Source organism: Gavia stellata, chromosome 1 (assembly GCF_030936135.1).
Source record: "Gavia stellata isolate bGavSte3 chromosome 1, bGavSte3.hap2, whole genome shotgun sequence".
Taxonomy (NCBI): Eukaryota; Metazoa; Chordata; class Aves; order Gaviiformes; family Gaviidae; genus Gavia; species Gavia stellata.
The window spans coordinates 86,017,524-86,039,417 of NC_082594.1; the positions used below are offsets into that span (position 1 = coordinate 86,017,524).

At 38.6% G+C, this 21,894-nt stretch overlaps 1 protein-coding gene across 1 annotated transcript in view; it reads right to left on the bottom strand.

The window, feature by feature from the left end:
• The window catches only part of ADGRG2 (adhesion G protein-coupled receptor G2), a 49,831-nt gene extending 34,669 nt beyond the window's left edge, over positions 1–15,162 (bottom strand). The window contains exons 1-3 of the mRNA XM_059826803.1: positions 15,128–15,162; positions 13,559–13,677; positions 9,434–10,051 (exon numbers count right to left, since the gene is read on the bottom strand). Of these exons, the coding sequence (XP_059682786.1) occupies positions 9,434–10,051; positions 13,559–13,676 (736 nt within the window). The 5' untranslated portion in view covers position 13,677; positions 15,128–15,162. The remainder of the gene's footprint in view (positions 1–9,433; positions 10,052–13,558; positions 13,678–15,127) is intronic.
• Positions 15,163–21,894: the final 6,732 nt, after the last annotated feature.

Genomic DNA, 21,894 nt, shown 5'->3' on the forward strand with positions numbered 1-21,894 from the left:
TTGACCAGTTAATAGTTTTTTAAGGTAGAATGGGGTGAATAGAACTAATTGAGTCAATTCTACATAAAGTAAAGTGGACTTTGGGTTAGAGAAGAAAGTATCCTTCCACATGTAGTCAAACTGGCTTTCCTACCACAGGAAGTTAATTCCATCTCCAAAAATTTACCTGCCACTGGTTCTGTCTTACTAAGCGGTCAGCACCTTGTGTAAAAGCCTTTACCTCCAACCAAAGGGCCCTGGAGAAAATTAAGTTCTCAAAAGGAACCCACCTCTTGAAGTATGCAGCATGTCACAGAAAAGACCACCACACTGCTGCTTCTGCCCACTGGAAAAAAAAAAAATATCTGCCTGGGGAGTCTGACCTTAGGTCTTTCTCACATAGTCTTGAGGAGTCAGTGTACACATAGTCATTGCAGACAAACTGCATTTCCCATCCTCCATATCCCTTCAACCTGCTTTGTGAATTTTTGAGAATACACGTAGTATCCTGATGTAGGTAAGAAAATTGTCCACTAACATGTTTAGTACTGTAGGTTAGTTAAGAAGACAGTGAACTCTAAAAATGCCAAATGCTTTTAATAACAAATCCAGCAATACAGGGAGCAAAATAAGCTAAACACAAGCCATGAATACGGAGCTGGCAAATGCAGCAAGTGATGATGGCATGCATAATCTGAGGGGCACTTTTTTCTGGACACAAATCTAACCATGACTTCTCTTACAGCACAATAATCACATGTTTACAGTTGCTAGAAATTATTTGTGAGAATGAGACTTGTCGCTGATCAAGATGCAGCATTATGGTTGCACTTGATGATCTTACAGGTCTTTTCCAACCTTTGTGATTCTGTGGTTCTGTGCAATTAATTTCACTAACCAAGTCTTTCACACAATCACCTTTGCATCCACAAAGTGGGAAGGAGGAGAGGCTGTCATACATTATAATTTCACTTACATTTGTCAACCCTCCTCCTTTGTTGTGTTTAAGAACTAGAAAAGAAAGTGAATAGGGTTCATTTGAAGAAGGATTAAAGTCCAATCTAAAATATCCCTAAAGTTGACATGTAAAAAGGGAAGTAAAATAACTCAAGGTGTGCTAGTTACAAGCTAACAGAAAATTTATTTCCCTTAGGTTGTTTACTATCGATAAGAGCAAGAAAATCCTTACGTATATAAAACCTCATTTTATTTGCTCCATGCATTTATATCTGCAACACTGTTAGTTTATGATCATCAAATCAACATACCTAATATCCTATTCCTAAAAAAGACATTATATATTGTAGTAATACTTTTCTACATATTCTCTAATAGAGAACATTTCTGTGGATCCAAACAGCAAATAAATAGACAAATAACGTTATTTAGTATTATTTGTTGCTTTTGCTGCAAGGAAGACAGAATAGGTCCCCACAAGAACTGTTTCTTCCTGAAGGAAAAGGCAACTCCATTAAATAAGCACCAGTTTCTGTTACTAACATGCATCATTAGAAGCAAAAGCAGCAAGTCCCTTACTGTCTTCCTTCACTTTGTTCTGCTCCAAGACAAATAGCTAGCTAAGCCAAGACCTGAGAATCCCATCCATGTAGGCAGAGGAAACCATTCCAGTGGTATGAAACCTGTTAGCAACTCTTGCCATTGCCACAGCTGCAAAAAGTTTACCTGGGAACCAGTATTTGCATTGTGACAACTTTCACTTCCCATAATGACTTTGTACGACAATGGGAACCAGTGTAACTTTTAGCAGCTCCAGTCTGGCAGGAGACTAAAACCATTAATAACAGTACTTAAGGCTAGGTCCACAAACTGATGTAGCTCTGAGAAAGACCAGTGCCTGGCCCTGTCTACAAAATAGCCTTGTGCTTACAGCATTCCTTAGCATGACAGATCTTAACTATCAGTCTACTGGCTCTTTTAGAATGGGATGGTCTCCACATGTCCTGCTGAAGCTGCTCCACCAAGCAAAGCAGAATTCAAAAATCAATTCGGCCAAAGGGAAAGAAAGGGAGAAGGAGGCTTTGTACCACAGTGGTCAAGATGGGATGGATGGTTCTGGTCCCTGCACTAAAGGCATTGGCACTCATAGCATGCCTTTTGTTCAGTAACTTAGACACAGGATACAGAAAAAGCCCTTAAAGCGTGAACAGCGTACAATGTTCTATCTCCAACTGGAAGAATGAAAAATATCCTTTTCTTCTCCCTACCTCCAATCTAACTTAGGATCATTACATTCTTTCTTAAAATTTTTGGAAGGGCAACACCCTTTCTGATTCACCTGTGTTCAGGCAGCCCGCTCTGCCAGAAGCAGTCCACTTTTTCCAGGGTGGAGGAATGAGAAGCAGCTAGAACCTGGCTGCAAATAACAACATCATGCAAGAACGAAGTTACTGGCAGCTGCTTCTTGCTCCCCTATCTCAGGGGAACAGTGTTGCTGCTGACTAATACTGTTTTACCTAACACTTCCTGATCACCTATAAACTTTTGCAGAAAGCATCCTTTGAGCAAGCGTGAGCCAGCAACTAGAGTGCTTGCTTAGGAGAAGGAGAAAAAGAGTCTGAACTGTCATGAACTAGAGCCTCCATATGGACACCCACCCTGCCCAGTCTGTGCAGTGTGGAGGGGCAGGGGATGGTACAGCGAGAAGGGTCGTGCCTGCTGGCCTCTGTCTCTCAGGAAACACGGTGAGAGAATGCAAGGGGCAGTTGCTTTCTAGTTGGGTCCAGACACGAAATAGGCACTGAACACTTAAGGAGCAGCAACAGCCCTGGCACCCTGTAGAAGCACAGACATTACTAGCAGAAAACCACACATTTATGGACTTACATGTTCCGGGGCCTAGATGACAGGTTTATGAAATGAAGTGCCTAAAATTTTACTTGTATTAATTAAAAAACATGCCAAAAAATGAGAACAGTTTGTATTATCACCCAGACTATTATTTCAAAGTAAAGGTAACTTTGACCATGTCAGCTCTGACAAACAGATCAACAGCAGAATCCGAATGGAAGAATCCCGAGGGACACCTTGGTGGCTATGTAATACAGTATCCCCATGCAGCAGTACTTGGCTGACACCACAGAATGGCATTAGATAACCACGACTGTGTATTGGTGGTAAGATCAGTTTTGACTTACAAATACACACAAAAATACCAGGGAATTAATAAAAATTAGATTTTCTAAATAGGAAGTGATAGCAAACTTAGTGCTGAAAGTTTTTTCAGCAAAAATTCAACTGATTCAGGCAGGGGAACTGATTTACATTAAAAATTCCCATCAGAAATGCCAAAGTGGAAGCTTTCATTCCAAATAGATACATAATATCACTTTCTGGCTTACAAAAAAGTAACTAAAACCATTTTACATCAAAAAGTCGATTCCACACTGCATTTTTAAGTCTACACAAATTCTCTTCTAAACATTCTCACAGGCAACAGTTATCAGTATGTATTACATCAGTTACCAGTACTGTGCAGCAACTATCCTCCATTTGTATTCAGTGTTACTAGGATACAGCCATATGAAAATGCCTGGCATTAATACATTTCACAGGACCTGCTCATGAACAAAACCGAGTAGCCCAAACAGCAAAATTTCAAAATGGTACTGTTCTAAAAGCCATTTATTTACAGAAATAGGCACCGAAAATACATTCAATTCTCATACTCAAATTAAACCCATTTTTTCCATTAAGACATGGGTCCCTTTAACATTTGATAAACCTTTCAGCTGGATAAACATTCTGCCAAAATGAACCATCCTATCACACAAGGCATTAATAACAATAACATGTAAAAATCCTTGCCAATTGTTCCACCGTAGACATTAGCCCATGTTGACATTTTATGTAAGTTAGATTTTGAGGCACATTGTACAGGTTTATAGGATAAAACTAAGTGCAATCTTAATTTTCCGTTTTAGTGCCTCTCATGACACCTCATGTCTGCTCTTACTCTTAGTGGTGGCACCATGGAAGAAATGATGAATTATCACTGGCTATCGGACAGAAGCAAATGTAAGAAAACAGTGAAAGGGCTTGTTCGCATCAGGCTCTGTCACTTTGGCCAGTTCATTTTAGTATCCTTAACACAAAATTTAGGTGCAATATTTTTAAGTCAGCTTTGATATTACACAGTTTTTTAGGAAATTAGGTTATAAATAGTTTTTCTCTGTTTGTATAAAGCTGTACATTAGAGACTGAGGTGAATCAAATCACCTCTGGCAGGCTGATTTCCAAAAAGCTACTTCCTTTGATATCACAGAAAAGGGAGGCAACAAGAGCAAAGAAAGGGAAGGTCAAACATGTATTCTGTTAATAGGTACAAAGTAGAGTGGTACATGACTCATCAAATAGGCACTCCAGACCTAGGTATTTTTTTTCCCCGTCATATTTACTTCCTTTAAGAGCTTCTGGAGGTTTCTGTAGTATTTTGTCCTTACCGTTTTAGAAAGAAAATGGTATTGGGGCAAATAATTTATTTTTTCATCTCCAGCCTTCATGATCCACTCAGTAAACGTAACAATATGGCCCAAAGTTTGGTACCCAACAGACTGGGATGCAGACTCGATGAGTGGCAGCTACATTTCCATCTTCTCCCTGAGGAGGCAGAACCTTGGGACTCCACCCTCCCCTCCAGGAAAGCTGATCCTGTCATCAGAAGTGCACACAGCTCAGGAAATCTTTAAATGAGCCTAAATCATACCTCCTATTGCCCACACCTGCAAACTAGAACAACAGCCCAAACTGAAGTTTTCCTCCTCCTTGAGCATGCAAAGGCAAAACAGTCACACGGGGCACCGGTCACTTCTCATTTCTCCCATCAGCATTAAACTGCTTTGTTCCCACAAGCCTGGAAACCTCCTCCAGCAACACCTGTAGCAGGCTCAGCAATACTGGGAGTGAAAAGGATACATGGAAAAAAGGGGGAAACACCTTAATCTTGAAGGTTGAACAGGACAGTTTAGAAAAATCCAAAATGCCACAATATAAACAATGAATTGTATATATGCAAAAAAATGCAACCAAAAGCAAGAGGCACTGGACTCCTGCTAGTGTAGGACTGCCTTTATGAATAGCAGGTCCTGCTTGACTGACCTGATATCCTTCTATGACAAGGTGACCTGCTTAGTGGACGAGGGAAAGTCTGTGGATGTTGTCTACTTAGACAGTAGTAAAGCCTTTGACACCGTTTCCCACAGCATTCTCCTGGAGAAACTGGCTGCTCGTGGCTTGGATGGCCATACTCTTTGCTGGGTGGATGGCTGGGCCCAAAGGGTTGTGGTGAATGAAGTTAAATCCAGTTGGCGGCCGGTCACAAGTGGTGTTTCCCAGGGCTCAGTTTTGGGGCCCGTCTTGTTTAATATCTTTATCAATGATCCGGATGAGGGGATTGAGTGCTCCCTCAGTAAGTTTGCAGATGACACCAAGTTGGGCAGGAGTGTTGATCTGCTTGAGGGTAGGAAGGCTCTGCAGAAGGTTCCGGACAGGCTGGATCGATGGGCCCAGGCCAATTGCATGAGGTTCAACAAGGCCAAGTGCCGAGTCCGACACTTGGGTCAAACCAACCCCATGCAAAGCTACAGGCTTGGGCATGAGTGGCTGGAAAGCTGCCCCACAGAAAAGGACCTGGGGGTGCTGGTTGACAGCCAGCTGAATATGAGCCAGCAGTGTGCCCAGGTGGCCAAGAAGGCCAATGGCATCCTGGCTTGTATCAGAAACAGTGTGGCCAGCAGGACAAGGGAAGTGATTGTACCCTTGTACTCGGCGCTGGTGAGGCCTCACCTCGAATCCTGTGTTCAGTTTTGGACCCCTCACTACAAGAAAGACATTGAGGTGCTGGAGCATGTCCAGAGAAGGGCAACGAAGCTGGTGAGGGTTCTGGAGCACAAGCCTTATGAGGAGTGGCTGAGGGAACTGGGGTTATTTAGGGAAGAGGAGGCTGAGGGGAGACCTTATCACTCTCTACAACTACCTGAAAGGAGGTTGTAGAGAGGTGTCGGTCTCGTCTCCCAAGTGACAAGTGTTAGGACAAGTTGCACCAGGGCAGGTTTAGACTGGATATTAAAAATTTTTCTTCACTGAAAGGGTTGTCAGATGCTGGAACAGGCTGCCCAGGGAGGTGGTTGAGTAACCATCCCTGGAGGTATGTAAAGGACGTGTGGATGAGGCACTTAGGGACATGGTTTAGTGGTGGACTTAGCAGGGTTAGGTTTACGGTTGGACTTGATGATCTTAAAGGTCTTTTCCAACCTGAACAATTCTATGATTCTAAAAGTTAAGGCACCGATACCACAAATGAGATGACAGTGCTTTATTGTGATACTATTTACAGTTATTCCATAAATCATCTCATTTATTTACTCGTTGAGATTTGTAAAAGATATCCCGTCATCTCTGTGCTCCTTGTATAAATGCAGTGTAACAGTTTGGATATTTATATTTGGATTAAGAATGTCACTGTTTAATGTGTAACTGAAATGATTAATGTTTAAACAGTACATTTCTTCCAGTTGTCAAGTTATTATTAAAGGCAACTTGCAAATATCCCATGTAAAAATGACAGATGAAGAGCTGGTGCTCACAGATGACTAAAGTTTCTTTTCAAGCATTTAGCATTTTAAACTCACCTATTTTCTTGTGTCTTTGTATTCTCTTAAATCACTCAGAGCTTTATATTACTTAGTGCACTTTTTTCTTGGATTATGCAGAGACAATAGTGATATCACTCACATTGTCCACATTAAAGTATGTAGCTAAACAGGAATCATTCGTCAAGGAATAAGACAGAGAAATCTTCCAAAGTTGGCATTTGGAACAGTGAGCACATCTTTCTTCACTTACATATTTTTAAATACCAGGAGATGATCTTTAAAGTGAGATACATTCAATCTGTGGCACTCTTTCTCCATATCACAGCTGTTATGCTACTTCTCATTCTCAGCAAAAGGGGAATTATCAAAGGAACCTGAGGAATGTAAGTGGAAGATTAGTGACGCACAAGGTGTGGGGCCTCCTTCCCTCTTTGGCCCTACCTGCAGTATTTACACCTGCTCAGCATGCAATGGCTACACCAAGCAGAGGAGAACCAGAAGACTGAGTGAGACTATGAGACACCAATTAGATAATGGCTTACACTGCACAAAGACTTTGAGTGGTTAAGCAAAGGAGAAAATCACAGCAATCATGGTAACTTTTCACTGAACATTCTACAAATTGTTGTTTTATGTAGGCACAAAATGCCAACCAGGTCATAAAAAAAATTCTGAAACTTGTCCTCCGGCACAATTATGACTGCAATGAACCACTTCCTTTTCACCTTTTGTGCCTACACAGGAGGCATAGCCTTTTCCCAAGCTTTAGCCCTTTGCCAATTAAGTTCTTTGCAGATGCAAAATCAGATCTTTCTGAAAACTTACTGCTCAAAGTCCTTCTGTTTTAACAAAAACAGAGAAGCCCCCAAAATCATAAAATTTTTACACAGGTGTACAGAGGAACTTACAGAAAGACATCAGATTGTAAGACTAGTAGCACTATCAATTCAAATTGCCTGACACTGACTATTATATGCTCCTACTGTCAATGCTTTGTTTTTGTTTTTGTTTAATTGTTGGACTGTTATTTGCTAAATACTTGCCTTGGAGGGGAGGGCAATCAGATAAAATATATCTATTCCTGAAAATAGGCAAATAAACTGTTAAAAAAAAAATCCAGTGAACTTTTCTTCGAAAAGCTGTTATTCTTCCAAGTTATCTAGAGGAGATAACTTACATTTGGCAGTAGAGATGGCCTCTGTACTGAAACAAACCTCTGTCAGCAAAATTAAAGTTCATTTTGGCTAAGTAAGAGAGCTTTGGAAACCATGCATCTCACACATTCACTTCAGTTAGACAAAGGATTCCACAAGCCCCTAAATCACTAATTCTAAATTCATTAATCAGCTGGGGCTGGAGTTGGACATTGCCTAACCAAGCAGCCCTGTGATGCTCAAGAATGCTCTATATTCAGGGCAGAAAGTGCTGGAACTGAAAACAAGAAGGTTGTCCTTTCTGCACCTCAGTGAAAAATAATCAGATGTTCAACTCTGACCAGGATTTATCCCACTATCCAGACAGATCGCTCTCAGACTTTCTTTGTAACACACTTTTGTCTGGTAGCCAGAATGTTTCCCCTTTCAGCCCTAGGACTGTGTTCCTTCAAACACAGGCACACATTAGCAAAAGACAGACATCCTTTCTTCAGCTCCTCTCCCAAATCACACAACCCAACAGAGATGATGTGCTCCCAATTACAGCATCAGGCCAGCAGAGGCATTTCATTCATTATGACCCCAGTGTAAGAGGCATTCTCCATGAATCCTGGTTTGTCAGACAGCTTTTCTTCCAGAAAAAGAAATCTGGTCACCTTATTTTAATGCCCTTACTAAGACACTTTTAATCTACTCAGTCAGGCAGTGATTACGACATTACATAGCTAAATGGTATTTTTTTAGTCTGCACAAAATAGATAGGTACAGTTTTTAAGGATAAAGGTGATGAAGATTAAGACTGGTGCCACAGTTTAACTGAAGCTCCTATGCTATGTAAGAATTTTAGGAATGGATTGAGCTAGTCACCTTAAAATCTCTGAAGGTCTTAGGGGGTAATACCACTTACTATGGTTGATAAATTGGATCCCACCCAAGCTTGATTCATGTTTGTCTTTCTTGTCGACACATATGACAGCAAAAGCTAGAAAGAAGATTATTCTCTTGCTTTAACTCCATTTCAACTATATGAAAACTCAATTTATCTGAAAATAAAATCCTGTTTTGGTTTGGTTTAAAGCTTTTTATGGTTCTTTTTCAGGGCAGAGAGGAATTTTGAGAAATGTGTGAGAAGCCATTTGGCCATTGTAATAAAGGAAGACATTACTGATACAGAAACAAGAAGAAATCAGAGCCTCCAGTAATCTTTACAGATGTAGACCATACCAGCTAAAGATCGTGTAACGTGCCAGTAAAGCAGTGAAAAGTTGCAGTCATTGAAGTTCTGGCCCGGTAAGTGTGCAGAATGAGGACCAGCAGTGGTTTCCTCCATATTTATTCCCTCAACAGAAGGTGTGTAAATTAATTATTTTAAGATGACATTGCTAGAAAACCCTAATACTCCAAGGTGTTTTGGTTGGATGCATCCTGCTCTCATTACCATTACACGGACAGTAGACAGACACAAAAGCTGAAGCAAGTTGAAAGTCTTTAAAGGACTGCTGCTATGTTTTTTACATTTGGATAAAAGCTGGCAAAAGCTGCATATACTCACATGATCTCATTAAGCATTTAGCTAGAAATGACTAATAGACAAAGACTTTGTAAAATCTGGAAAAGAAATGGTACACATATTCAGACCAACTTTTGACAAAAATACTATTTTAAAAACAGGGGTGCAATGGTACTTACCACATAGCAAAGAGTTATCCTCTTCTACTGTCTTATTATAGACCCAATCCTCCTTTCTCCAGCGTATAACACCACTATCTTCGCAGTCCAGAGATTGCTTTATATTTGCTTTATCCCACATTCTGAACATGTACAGCTCCCCAGTCATACCCAGGTTAGGTGACATAGCTGTACCTGGTAGCTTTGAACAGCCAAGTAAGAACTGCCCTTTTCCAGGTAAATTAACTTTCCCAGTTAGTTTTTTGTTTATTTTTTTTGTTCCATTTATGAAAACCTTCATCTCCTCATCTTCACTTTTCCACTGGATACATATTTGGTTCCAAGTGTTTTCATGAAGTCTTGTTGTTATATTTATTTGATTTCCAAACAACCATATCCTCAATTTACCATGCTCTCCTGTAAGTCCAAGATCATACCTATTTGCAGAGAGATTGGTGTGAGGTGTTTCTTGATTGTATACATATGCTGTCCAGGGACTATTTGAGGAATATAGCTTGAGGTGCACGCAGACAAGGAATTCTTTTAAGGGATGCAGAGAAATTCTTGGTGACATAACCCAAGGATCTTCGCATGCAGTCTTAAAGACGGCTTTATATTGTCTTAGGAAATCCTCCTGATCTAAATAAAGAAAAGGTGATTTGTAAAATTATTTCATTTTTTAAAGGAACTTCTATATGAATGTTATTCTTCCATATAGTACTGTTCCTTGGCATTTATCTAGGAGTTTTCAAAACAACACATTAAGAAACAACCTTGTATCCTTCTCTTTTGCTTTTTTTGTGGTGGGGAAGCGGCAAATTTGGAGGCAGTCAATAAATTCTAGCTGCCCTTGAAAGCTTTGAAGTAAAACTCACGCACAAGATGATGGATGACCATGTAGCTCTCTAAGGCAGCACTCAAATGACAAGTGGGAGGCAAAAAGAGAATCACAGATCCTGGTTCCTATTCCCAGGACTGCACAAGTACTTTGCATTTAAGAAATACTGGATAAAATACAGAAACAGAGCTAGAAGAAGGGACTATAGCCTTTAACACCTTCTCATGTCCCAGCCTTGCATTGTCCTTCTCTGAACAAGATCATGCTTCTCCATGCCATTTTTTTCCAGCCCTGAGATTCTTAAATCCTCTGCTGCATACTGGCCAAGTTTCACCAAGAAAGGTAGAAAATAGTCATATTCTAGAAGAGAATGAGTTTAGGTAACTTTCAGGAAATGTGTTTTGGAGACACTGGTTTATTTTAAATTTAATCCCATCCAGCCCCCATTCCCTGTTCTCTACCAGGGCATTTACTTGCAGAGACATCTGGTCTGTGAATCTCAAATCTACTGAGGCATTGAGACGGTGGCAACCTGGCATTCAACTGTGACAGTAAATAGAATTTTAGGTGCTAACAGTAAATTTACTGGTGAAAACAAGGTGTCAGGCTCTGTCAATGCTGGTAAAACAAGTAGTGACAGGGAATACCCCAAACACCGGAACTTGGTCATAACTGTTACGTTCTTATAGGTGCCTCATTGCCTCCTTTGTCCCACTACAGGAAAGTACAGGCTTTTGTGGCTGTAGATGTAAGCTCTTTGGAGCTGACTCTTATTTTGTGAAAGAATGCACATTCCAATCGCACAATCATTATCATGATTGCTTGCTTTATGGTGCACCCATCAGTAACAAAATAAATCCAAACTAAGAAAAACTCCTATGGGACATGTAATGGAACTACAGAAAACTGAAACAGCCTGGTAGATGCTCAGTCAGTGCAAAAGAACACATTACTGACACCTTTAAGGAGGCATTTATTTATCAGTATATGCAGAGCTTTCATGTACCCTCCAGAAGAGGTATTTGATTAATCATGATTGGTCAGGGTTGGATAGCAGGAAAAGATCAGTCAATATAGGAAGAAAGCTTTTCCATTAGCTCCCTTGTGAAAAGACAAATTTCGAGTCAACTTGATCAGGTTTTTTTTCCAAGGCAGGTTACATTCATAGTCTTAGTTAGCTGTCAAGGTCACTGCCAGCTCGTCTGTGACCTTCTCAACCAACCAGAGCACCAGCTTTCATCAGGCCAATTCTGAATCAGGAACGTGTTCAACTTTTCTGTCTCTTGACCACAGGGCTCTCAAAATTCTTTTTTCAATAGCAACAAATGGAAAAACAGGAGGAAACTCCATGCAATGGTAATTGTGGGCAAAATCTAATCTCTCTTTTTTCAAACTTTTTTAGATAGTAATAACTGGTATCTTTACAAGAGACTGCCATAGGTAGTAAGAATTAGACATGCAGGAGCAGATCCTCTTAGTACATAAGCACCAGTGTTATTTTGCTTACATTACTAATAGCTACTATATCAGTATAGTTGAGCCATAATACAGTTGAGCATTCTCTTGATTAAAAATAGTCACAAGTTTATGTGTATGCACAATCTGGCTTTTAACCAGTAACGACAGTCATTAATTTCTATGCAAGTGTTTGCCACCTGTAACACATTTGGCTTTCTACAGTCCATTAAAATCACATCACAAGAATCTTGTATCCTAATGTATTCTGCCTAGAGCTTATAACTGTTCTTTATAAAAAGTTTAAAACTCTAAAATTTCTACATGTGGGTCACTTGATTCTACTGAACAGTTTTGAAAGCTGAAGCTAAGAACTGTTTCCTCAAAATTAATTTCATCTCTCCTTTTAATTTACAGTTGTATTTGGGTATCTGGGGATAAACTATGCCACATTATCCAGTGTGTCCTAGACATCGGAAAGAACACTGGCAGTTCTTCTCTCTTCACATTTCCTGAAGAATACAAACATACTTTGGCACCTTAGATGAGGAGAGAACTGAGTAGAGATACTGCTGACAGTGCTAACAGCCTAAAAAACAAAAAAAAAAAAAGAGGGTGGAACCATAAATATACCTTTGCGTCAGCTTAGTTTTTCTTGAAGGATTACTGACACTTGCAAGTACAGTTGAATTTTCCCTGGAAAAATTCTTGTATGACATCCACCCATCTACTGAGCAGCCCTGTTCTTTTTGCTATTCAAAGTACATGAGGTTAAAACCTCACCATCTTAGTAATAGTTTTATCACCTGAATCTCAAATTCTGTCTCAATAAAAGCTTCATTTTATGAAAATTACTACATTTGTAGAATTAGAATCAGAATTAGTATAGTCCGTAAACCTATGAAATTTCATCGCTAGTACAATGTCATTAAGCTGGCATACTTACTAAGTACATTTGAACTGCCATAAACTCTGACTTTCTAAAGAAAAATAACATGCCACGACACAGGAAGCAGTTTCTAAAACTAGCCATTAAGTACATAGCAAAAAACACTTCTAATTTTTTAATATTCCATGCACATTACTAAGATGATAAATGTATTACACACTATTGATATAAGGAAGCTTTACGAATGACAAGCACTGTTATCTGTATCAGTTGAGGTCCAGAGTAGTGACAGACTTGTATCTGCCAGCTTACAGAATAGCCATGAATAAAACACAAATTGCCAAGTCTACTGTACCTCACACAAAAGCATCACTATGTCAGTTACCCAATTTGTACAAGTACCTTATGAATTTATTTTTCATTTACTGTTATATAAAGAGCATAGGCTGTCAAATTCAAATACATAATTTCTGTTACATGTTTTAGATCTTAGTACCTTTTCCCTAGCCATATTCAGATCCACAACCAAGAGCAACGCAACGTTCTATGCTCAAACATGCACTAAGTAGAGTGAAGCTCAAATGATCTTGTGGTGTTTGTGTAAGAGCAGCGTAAAAAATCTAACAACATGTTCTGAAAATAGTAACACTTCCAGTTCAAAAAAAATAGCAAGAAAGTAATTTGTCTTGTTATTACATATTGTGTTTGTGTTCTCTCCTCATCCATAGCCGAAAAGAAGTTATTAGTGATGATTTTTTATGAAAACAAACACTGTAAGCATAGGGTTTGTATATTCAAATAGCTAAGCACCAATTGTTTCATTTCTTGATGGCAGTTTTTCCTCCTGATTTCAAGAAGGCAGAAACTTGCCTGTTCTGAATATACTCAAAAGTCCTATTCATCAAGACTAATGTTATTTATTTGGAATATCAACACTACATAAATCAGGAAAAAATTGTCTTACCTTTGCCTGCTGTAGCCAGGAACAAATGAAGTAAAAGGACTGCTAGAACAATCCTGAATCTCACGAAAATGCCCTGTATTCTGCCAACACAGCAGTGCTGTTTTCCCCAGGCAACCATTCTAGAAGAAAAAATAAATAAATAAACCACAATGACTAGAAAAAGTGCAGGTGTGAAGATATCAAGACAAATTATGCTTCCAACCCAAGAGTGTAAATCTCTTCAACCCTGTTATACTACTGGGTATATATTGTATAGAAATACACAAATACTCTGTATATTGCTAAGTCACCAAGAAAGAGTTGTTTGCGGAAAGGAAAAAAACACAAAACCAAAATTTTCCAAAGACTCACAAATACATCACAGCATGGCCATGAGTCCTTGCACAAATAAGGCTTTCAACATTTGAAAAACAAACAAACAACACAAAGTAACACACACAAAAAATCCCCAACCAAAACCAGCCAGACAGCAAGCTTGGTCAGTTTACCCAAAAGCTTTGTTAATCTCAGTAAGTATATAGAAAGCATCTCTTCAGCCCCCTACCCACAGGTTCTATCATCTGACATTTTAATAGCAACACTGTGAACTCCTAAGGAAGAAGCAAGAGTTTGATTCCTGATGCTCATCTCATTCTCAAGGCAAGAAGCTACTGCAAAAAAATTAGAAATGCCACAAGTCACTGTGAGCAGCAAATGGAGAGTATTATCAAAACCTTGTTTGTCCACGTTTCTTCCTAGTGATGGTTGCCTAATGTGAGCAACAGGACATGGTAGTGGACAAAGAACATGCCTCCTACTGTAAGAGATAATGTTCTATGAAACGATATGCTTTTTTTAGAGAGATATTTTTGAAAAAGGTACATATTCTGAATATTTTGCATACCGAAAGAAATGTTAAGTGAAACATCCATGTGTTTTTTGCATACATTATGTCTTGATTAAAAAGGTTTAGAGATGCATAGTTACACGTCATTCTATAATTGATTCTTGAAACAAATGCAAAGCAGTAAACTTTATGTATTGTTTATCTTTAATGTATCAGCTTTACGGTAGACCAGAGCATTCTCCATAACTCCAGAAGTTTAACTTTGCCATCACAAGTATGGTGCACCTGTGAATATATTGGTTAGCACTCATCCTGCTTGCAATCTTTAGTGTATTTTTGTACATGCTGTACCACCAGGCTGCAATAGGTTCTCTTCTTTTCAGGGACTATAAATTGTGAACTCTTTCAGGAGTTGTAAATTCATGTTAAGGTTAGGGCTAAAATGTATTTTTTGCAAGCATTCACATTAATGTGAATATTTATTAACATAAAATGGTTACTATGGGCTGAACTCTCCAAGAGAAGTGCTAGAGCAACAAACTGAGAAACAGTGAAGTTGCTAGGTAATTGACATTTTGAAAATTGATTAAATGTACATGCAAATGAATTATACACATATAATAATGTAACATAGAAAACATAAAGCAAAGGCTTTTTAAAAATTAGAGCACTGCAACAATGTTGCCAGTGTTTTCAGTAATTATACAGTATGCGGTATTTCTAGCACAAAAGTAAGATCATACCTATTGCATTGAAACAGACCAGTCAGGATGATGACACATACTGCTTCCACTTTGCAGATCCTGGGTGCTGCTCTTAAAATTGAAATACACTAAGGAAATAACAGTCAAATTATGGCAACATCATGAATGACATCTGCATCGGTGCTGCAGATGTTAACCAGCAGGAAGAAAGGCTATTGATAAAAGGAACACAAAAATCAAGCATATGGACATAGCTAATACACGCAATCCTATGCAGGAACAGAACAAAACCAAACAAAAACAAGTAAAAAAAGCAAGAAATGCCAAAGGCAAGCTAGCTTTCTAAAGATGCACAGGAAACACGTCCAAACCTGTCTTCAGATTGCTTCTCTTGCATGCCTAAAAATCATGTACTAATAAAGTAATTCAGTAAACTAAGTAGCAGAATTACATTAATTATCTTAAGAACCTGATAATGAAAACTGCCATGCTTAAATATATTTGACAACCTCAAGGATTGCGCATCTACAATAAAATTTACTAGGGTTAAAAGAGATGCCCATCCAAAAGCTGTGTTTCCTTTCTTTGCTTAGTCACACTTCCCATTCTAGTCTCAAATTAGGTCACTTCCAAGCAAAATGAAGCTGTGCATCTATTCCTGCATTTTATGGGGAAATCTCTTCTTCTGTACAGTAAACCATCTATACATAGTGGTATATTTAGAAAACAAACCAAACACAAATTCCAGCATCCCTTGCCTCTACTACCTAGACAGCAAGAGTTGAAATGTGAATGGGGTGGCGCCCAAAAATACTCAGTGGCATCCACAAGTTTAGCCATCAATGCTGGTAAGTCCTGCAGCAAACTGCTTGCTCTGTGTCACATATAATACTGATTCAGAATGCTCCTACATTCCCGGCATTTAGTTTCCTCCTTAAGCCTCAGTTCTGCAAAGAACATGAAATGAGCTGACTAGGACAAAGGTTTACTCCTGTACCATCACGCATGCCTTCTGTTTGGTCTGGCAGAGCTCATGAGACAATCACGTTAATGCCCCATCCACCACAAATAACAACTGCGTTCGAAGAGTCTAAATTTGAGGGCAGGAGCCAAGAAATTCCTGGTTCTGACTCCAGCTCTGCCTGAGCGCTATGTAGCCCTGAGGAGTTTGAATAGACCTTCCTCTAACTCAGGCCTTCCAGAGTGAGCTTTGCTAATATTTGTCCAGCATTTAAATGAAAGGCTGTAATAAATACTTTCAGCAGATTTAGGTTTTTATCCCCTCTGATTTTCTTGACATTATTCTCACTTCCTGAGATGGGCCTGGCAAAGACGCATGGGGACAGAGGCACAGCTTCTTGTTGACAGAATACAGTCACATGAAGAACTCTGAAGTTATTCAAAGCTATGAATGCAGGTTAATGGTCCCAGGGAAAGCAATAAAATTCAGATAGCAGGAAAGCGAGTAAATGCATAAAACAAAATCCTGACATGGTCACAGCTCACTTGACTTTTTGCAAGACTTCAGACATTTATGTCAGCTCAAGATTTGTTCCAATGTCCAGATAAAAAATACAATCAAAAGAGTTAAGAAAATAACATTAGTGTTTCTTTCTTTTTGCAACAATGCTGTTTAGACACTACCAAAGAAAAAGATGCTGCTAGCTTTGATAGACTTTTCTAGATTTTTTTTCAAAAAAAGCAAGATGCAAAATATTATTTCACCGTATCTATTGAAATAAAGATCATATGGTACATTCCAAAACATTTGGACATCATGTTTTTCGTAAACTTACTTATGCCCTTCTTTGTATCGGAATTTTAAAGCTCTTAATAATGATTCTGAAAAGTAATGTAATTGTAAATACATAGTTGTGGACATTACAGAATTAGGCGTAAGTGAATTTTTTCATTTGTTATTCATTTTGTTCATTTGTTCAAATGAACTTTTTAATTGTTCACTATAATAGATGAATACAGTATGACTCAGAGAGCCCAGAATGAATCTACATAGTTTTTGCAGTAGGATGAAAAATTTTCACTTGTAAATCAACCAAATCTAATCAAGTACAACAGCTACTGGGCACAACTACTGAGCCACCCAAGTGTGGGAAAGAATTCTATGCACAGACCACAGGTAAAGATATAACTGGCTGTCTTTACTTGCTCACTTACTATTCTCAAATAACAATTAAGTAACTTTTATTTTAGCTAACTCCCTAAAGTAGAAGAAAACATCATCAATTACTTTTCTTTATGGTCAGTGGATAAAATGGAAATTCAGAAAACAGAAAGTAAGGGCTCAGGCATAAATCTGTTCCCTCCTGTTTGCTCTCAATGAAGAGTGCTCTATTTTGACCAGTGACAATCTTATAGCATTGGTACCCAGGTTTCAGACAATGTATCATACCATATTGTTAATTTGAAAGTGAAACTAGAATTGGTAGAACTTTCCTTAAAACAAATGAACAATCATACTTTGAAAATTTAGATGGTTGTTTCGTATTTTGTGTTACACGTGTTGCAGTTCTGCATTAATATCACATTCTCTGGAAATCAAAGAGGTTCCTGGAAATGAAGACAGGAAGATGGTATAATGAGGAGTCTTTATTCTTATCATTAGTATTAATTAGCTTATGTCATGCTATTTTACTAGTTTTTTGATGGAATTGTCCTTCAACACAATGAGAGTTTTACCTGCCTAAGAAGTACACAGTTTGTGTAGTGGAGAAGTAACTGAGATCTAACAGGTTGGCCAAGGCAAACACTGTGATGGGCAGCCTGTTGCAGAAGGATAGGCAGAACAGAGGGATGGTGGCCAGTAAGCTGACAGCAACTTACAAGAGCAGGCAAAGAAACTTGTTAAAACCAAGGTCCATGAGGCTTTTACCGTGTTTACTCTACTGTACCCAGCTTTGTACCTCTGAAAGATGAGCAAAATTATTTGATGTTTTTAAAGTCCTTCAGCTAGCTAGTCAGTCACAGATATCCACAGTGAAAGGACTTTGAGATGCCCCAGGAAACTGGGCTTGTGTTATAAACATAATTGGAAGGCAGACGAAATGAAGTCTGTGCCTCTGCAACCAGCCTCAGGGGGAACCGCATGGTGCAGCTCCACTCAAAGTGCAGTGAGAGAAACCTGGACTGCTTTCCAACTGTGCACCCACAGGTGACATCAAGAGATACAGAGCTTACCTTAAGCCACTGCTTGCCTTTTTTTATAGCAGATATATTTTCAATAGTCTTAAAGCCAAAGAAAAATGCAAAACATAAATACAGCTGGTTTGTGCTGTACTGTACTTTGTTAAATCACCTTTTGAAAAATATATTCAAATTTTACAGTTCCTGTTGAATATATATATTTATTGGCAGTCTTTAAAATTTAATAAACTATTACTGCTTTTATGCCAAGTTTTAGCCAGAGCAGGTTCTCACTGCCAATGCATAAACTGTTGGTAACAGAAACCTATGTTAGAAATCATGACCCAAAGCAATCAGTCATTTACTTCTAACCATGCTGTCTACTGCTGCACTTCAAGCTGTTTTGTTCAAGCCACACTTATTTCATCCGTTATCTTTGAGGCCCATTCTGTCTACTTTTGTAGATATCCCCTATTAAATCGTGAATTTTAGTAAAAATATTTCCCAAATTTATAGAATTTACTGCTGAGGAAGATGGTAATAATGAATGCTGAATAATGCTGAATAATTAACAGCTTCTGGCTGTTGTTTTGTGACAGTCTGCATTATTCAAATCTATACCAGCTGATAAAAGGCAGAAGAAAGCAAGAGAAACATCATACTGCCCAGGTATATGAACAGATTCTTGAAGCCTTTAATTACTTTCAGAAAGGTAAGACTGTAGATTTCTTCCATCAACCCCTTATATTTTCCAGACTGGAACCAAAATGTAGTAAAGTTTTTCGTTATTTTTAAATTTTGGCTGAAGCAAGTTAGATGTAATAGGGAGGACACTTATGTTGGAAAGTCTTATGTCACTGTGAATTTTGGCACATACAGTATCCACTGACTTAATAGCAGAAGTAGCACTATTGATTTAAAAATGTTGTTCCATGGGGGTTTTTTTAATGTGTTTTTCCAGAAGACAGTAACAGGATTATTACTGTCTGATAATAGCTTGGTTTTCATTAATTTTCTCCAGTGTTTATCAAAGGCTGTAAAACCAGGCATACTGTGTTCTACACATAGTCACTTTATGTAGAACACCAGCTTTTTCTAAGACTCCAAGTGGTAATGTGTGGAGCCAGTTCAAGGACGTTCCAAACATGTCCTCCTGACCTAAAGCTTTACTGTTTTCAAAGATAGTAAATATTTTACTTTTTAATAAGTGGGCTTACAGAGAGCAACAAGCCACTTAGTTACAGACACCAGTCTTCTGCAAAACTTGCAGCTCACTGTTTCAGTTCTTAACAGAAATAAACAGGAGGAAAAACTCCCTGAGAAATCCATTCTTTTGTTTAGTCTTTCAACTGCTGCAGGATACTGGTGTTAGAAAGATGTTTATTTTAGTTTACAAATACCAAGCTGTGTAAGCCAAGGTCTGCCCTCAGTTCAACTCATAGATGTCCCCTTAGATTCATGTAAAAGTGTAAGCTTAATGATTAAGGTTTGTATAAGTGGATTCATGAGTGTAATACGCTATTGGATGGCTCTCCATTACAGACCTCAGTGCCAAAAAGCACTTTTGGTACTTAATTCTCTCTTACAGTAACTTGTGCCATTTTTTTTAGTGCTAAAATGGAACAGGGGACAATTTCAAGCAAGTTTTTGTTCCCTCTTATGCAGTTTGGCAATGTTTCACCTCCTCATATCCAGTAGTCACCTGGGAGATGAGCAAGAGGCCTCTTTCTAGCTCTTATAGAAGTTCTACACCATCCAGGAAATCCTCTTCTGCATTGTGTATTCCCTTGAGAGCACAGTATTACCCACACACTCTATTAAATCTTCTAGAGCAAACTAAAAAGCCCTTCAGTGACAATACCTGAGCAGGTTTCCACTTCAAAGAGTTTGCAAAGTACTGATGAAGCATAAGAAGCAGAGATGTAATTAAGTAGTTATGTTTGTCACAAGCCTGGCTGCTTCAACTACAGAAAGGTTGTTTGTATTTTCATCAATAATACTTAGGGTTATAGATGTACATAGGTTTAATGGGGGGGAAATAACAAAAGAAGTGTTCTGCAGAGTAGAAGACTGAAAGTACGACAAAAATTACATTTAAGTTGGCACACAGAAAAAGATTAAAGGAATGCTAAACATGCACTTTGAGCCATGTAAAAGGGATGAGGAAGGGTGTACAAAGATATAAGCATAGAAAAGTAGACAAATGCAAAGTTTTGCAAAACCTTTACATTCAGTAACAAGACTTGAACTTGATGCAGAAAGAGGGAAGGACAAAGACTTTTCTAAATCTGGAATATTCAAACCAGTGAGCAATGTAAGCAGGCTGTAAAGAATCAAGTGAGGCCCAGGCACGCCAGAAAGAAGACTGTTCAGCTCATGCTTTCAATTTTCCTAATTTCCAAAAATGAGACCTGAAAGTTTATTTCATCTTACTGTAAGTGGGGGAAAAAGAAAAAGAAAACAGTTGTTTCTGTTCAGTTTATACTTTCCTTCCCCACTCTCCTTTCCATGCTCTCTTGGCTTGAATAGCAGCACTCTAAAAAAGAAATTATATTGTGATTTCATCCTAATCTTCACTTTATGAACTTAACAGGTCTCTTAGATCTTGCACTTGGAGCTGTGAAAATCTCTCTGGTAGCTAAGAAACACAATACTTGGTGAAGGTTTTTAGTTTGTTTTGTGGTTTTTTTTCTTTTGAACAATCTCTCAGACTGTTTTAATTAACAGTGCAATGACCAAAATTAATAGTTTGTACCAAAGAAATAAAGCTCATCAGTTTTGAAAGATGGATGCACTGAAGCAAGCATCTTCCAGAGCCCCACTACAACTCTGATTAGGAATACGGCATCACTACCCTATACAGCCTAAGGAAATCCACTCACTTCGGCACCTCAGTCTTCACATGGGGTAAATATTTATGGGTCCTCTATTAAGACATGCTAGGAAATGGGGTTATGCCAGAACAGCATTCTGGGCCTCTTTTAGCACTGTTCCTCCTTACGGTCCAATGTAAGTCTATGGAGCACAGGGGAAGCACATTCTCAGGACAAGCCCCATGATCAGTTGTTAAGGAAAGAAGGGGAGGCAAAGTTCCAACTGGAGCCCGTGTTAGACTAATACAACTGAAACAAGTTAATCAATAGCAATCATTCTTAAATACTTGAAAGTCATCACACAAGAGAGTAGATGACTTCAAAGCAACTTCAGAATAATTTATTTAAACCAGCACCATTTCTGTGTGCAGCCCCCATGGACGTATCAGCTCAGAAAATCTACTTTGTACAACTACACTCCACATGGCTTCTTTCACCATCACCACCTCTATAAAACAAGTGATTAGCCTTCTTACAAATAAACCACTCTAACCACAATGCTGTCTTGCTGAAACATAGTTAAGGGTGAAAAAAAAGAAAGTATTTTTTAATACAAGTTATATGAATACTTGGACTATGTTTTGAATAAGTAATGATGGAACAAAGTCCCCTAGACTTCAAAACATGAAGTACTATGAGAAACTCATTCAGTCAGCCTATATCGATAATTAGTTTGGTGCAAAAGAAACAAAGATATTCAAAGTCTGGTTGGGAACTCAGATATTAAATGTGGAATTTGGCAACATTCACAATCAGGCATGCCCTGATGTCTAATAAATCCAGGCAGAGAGC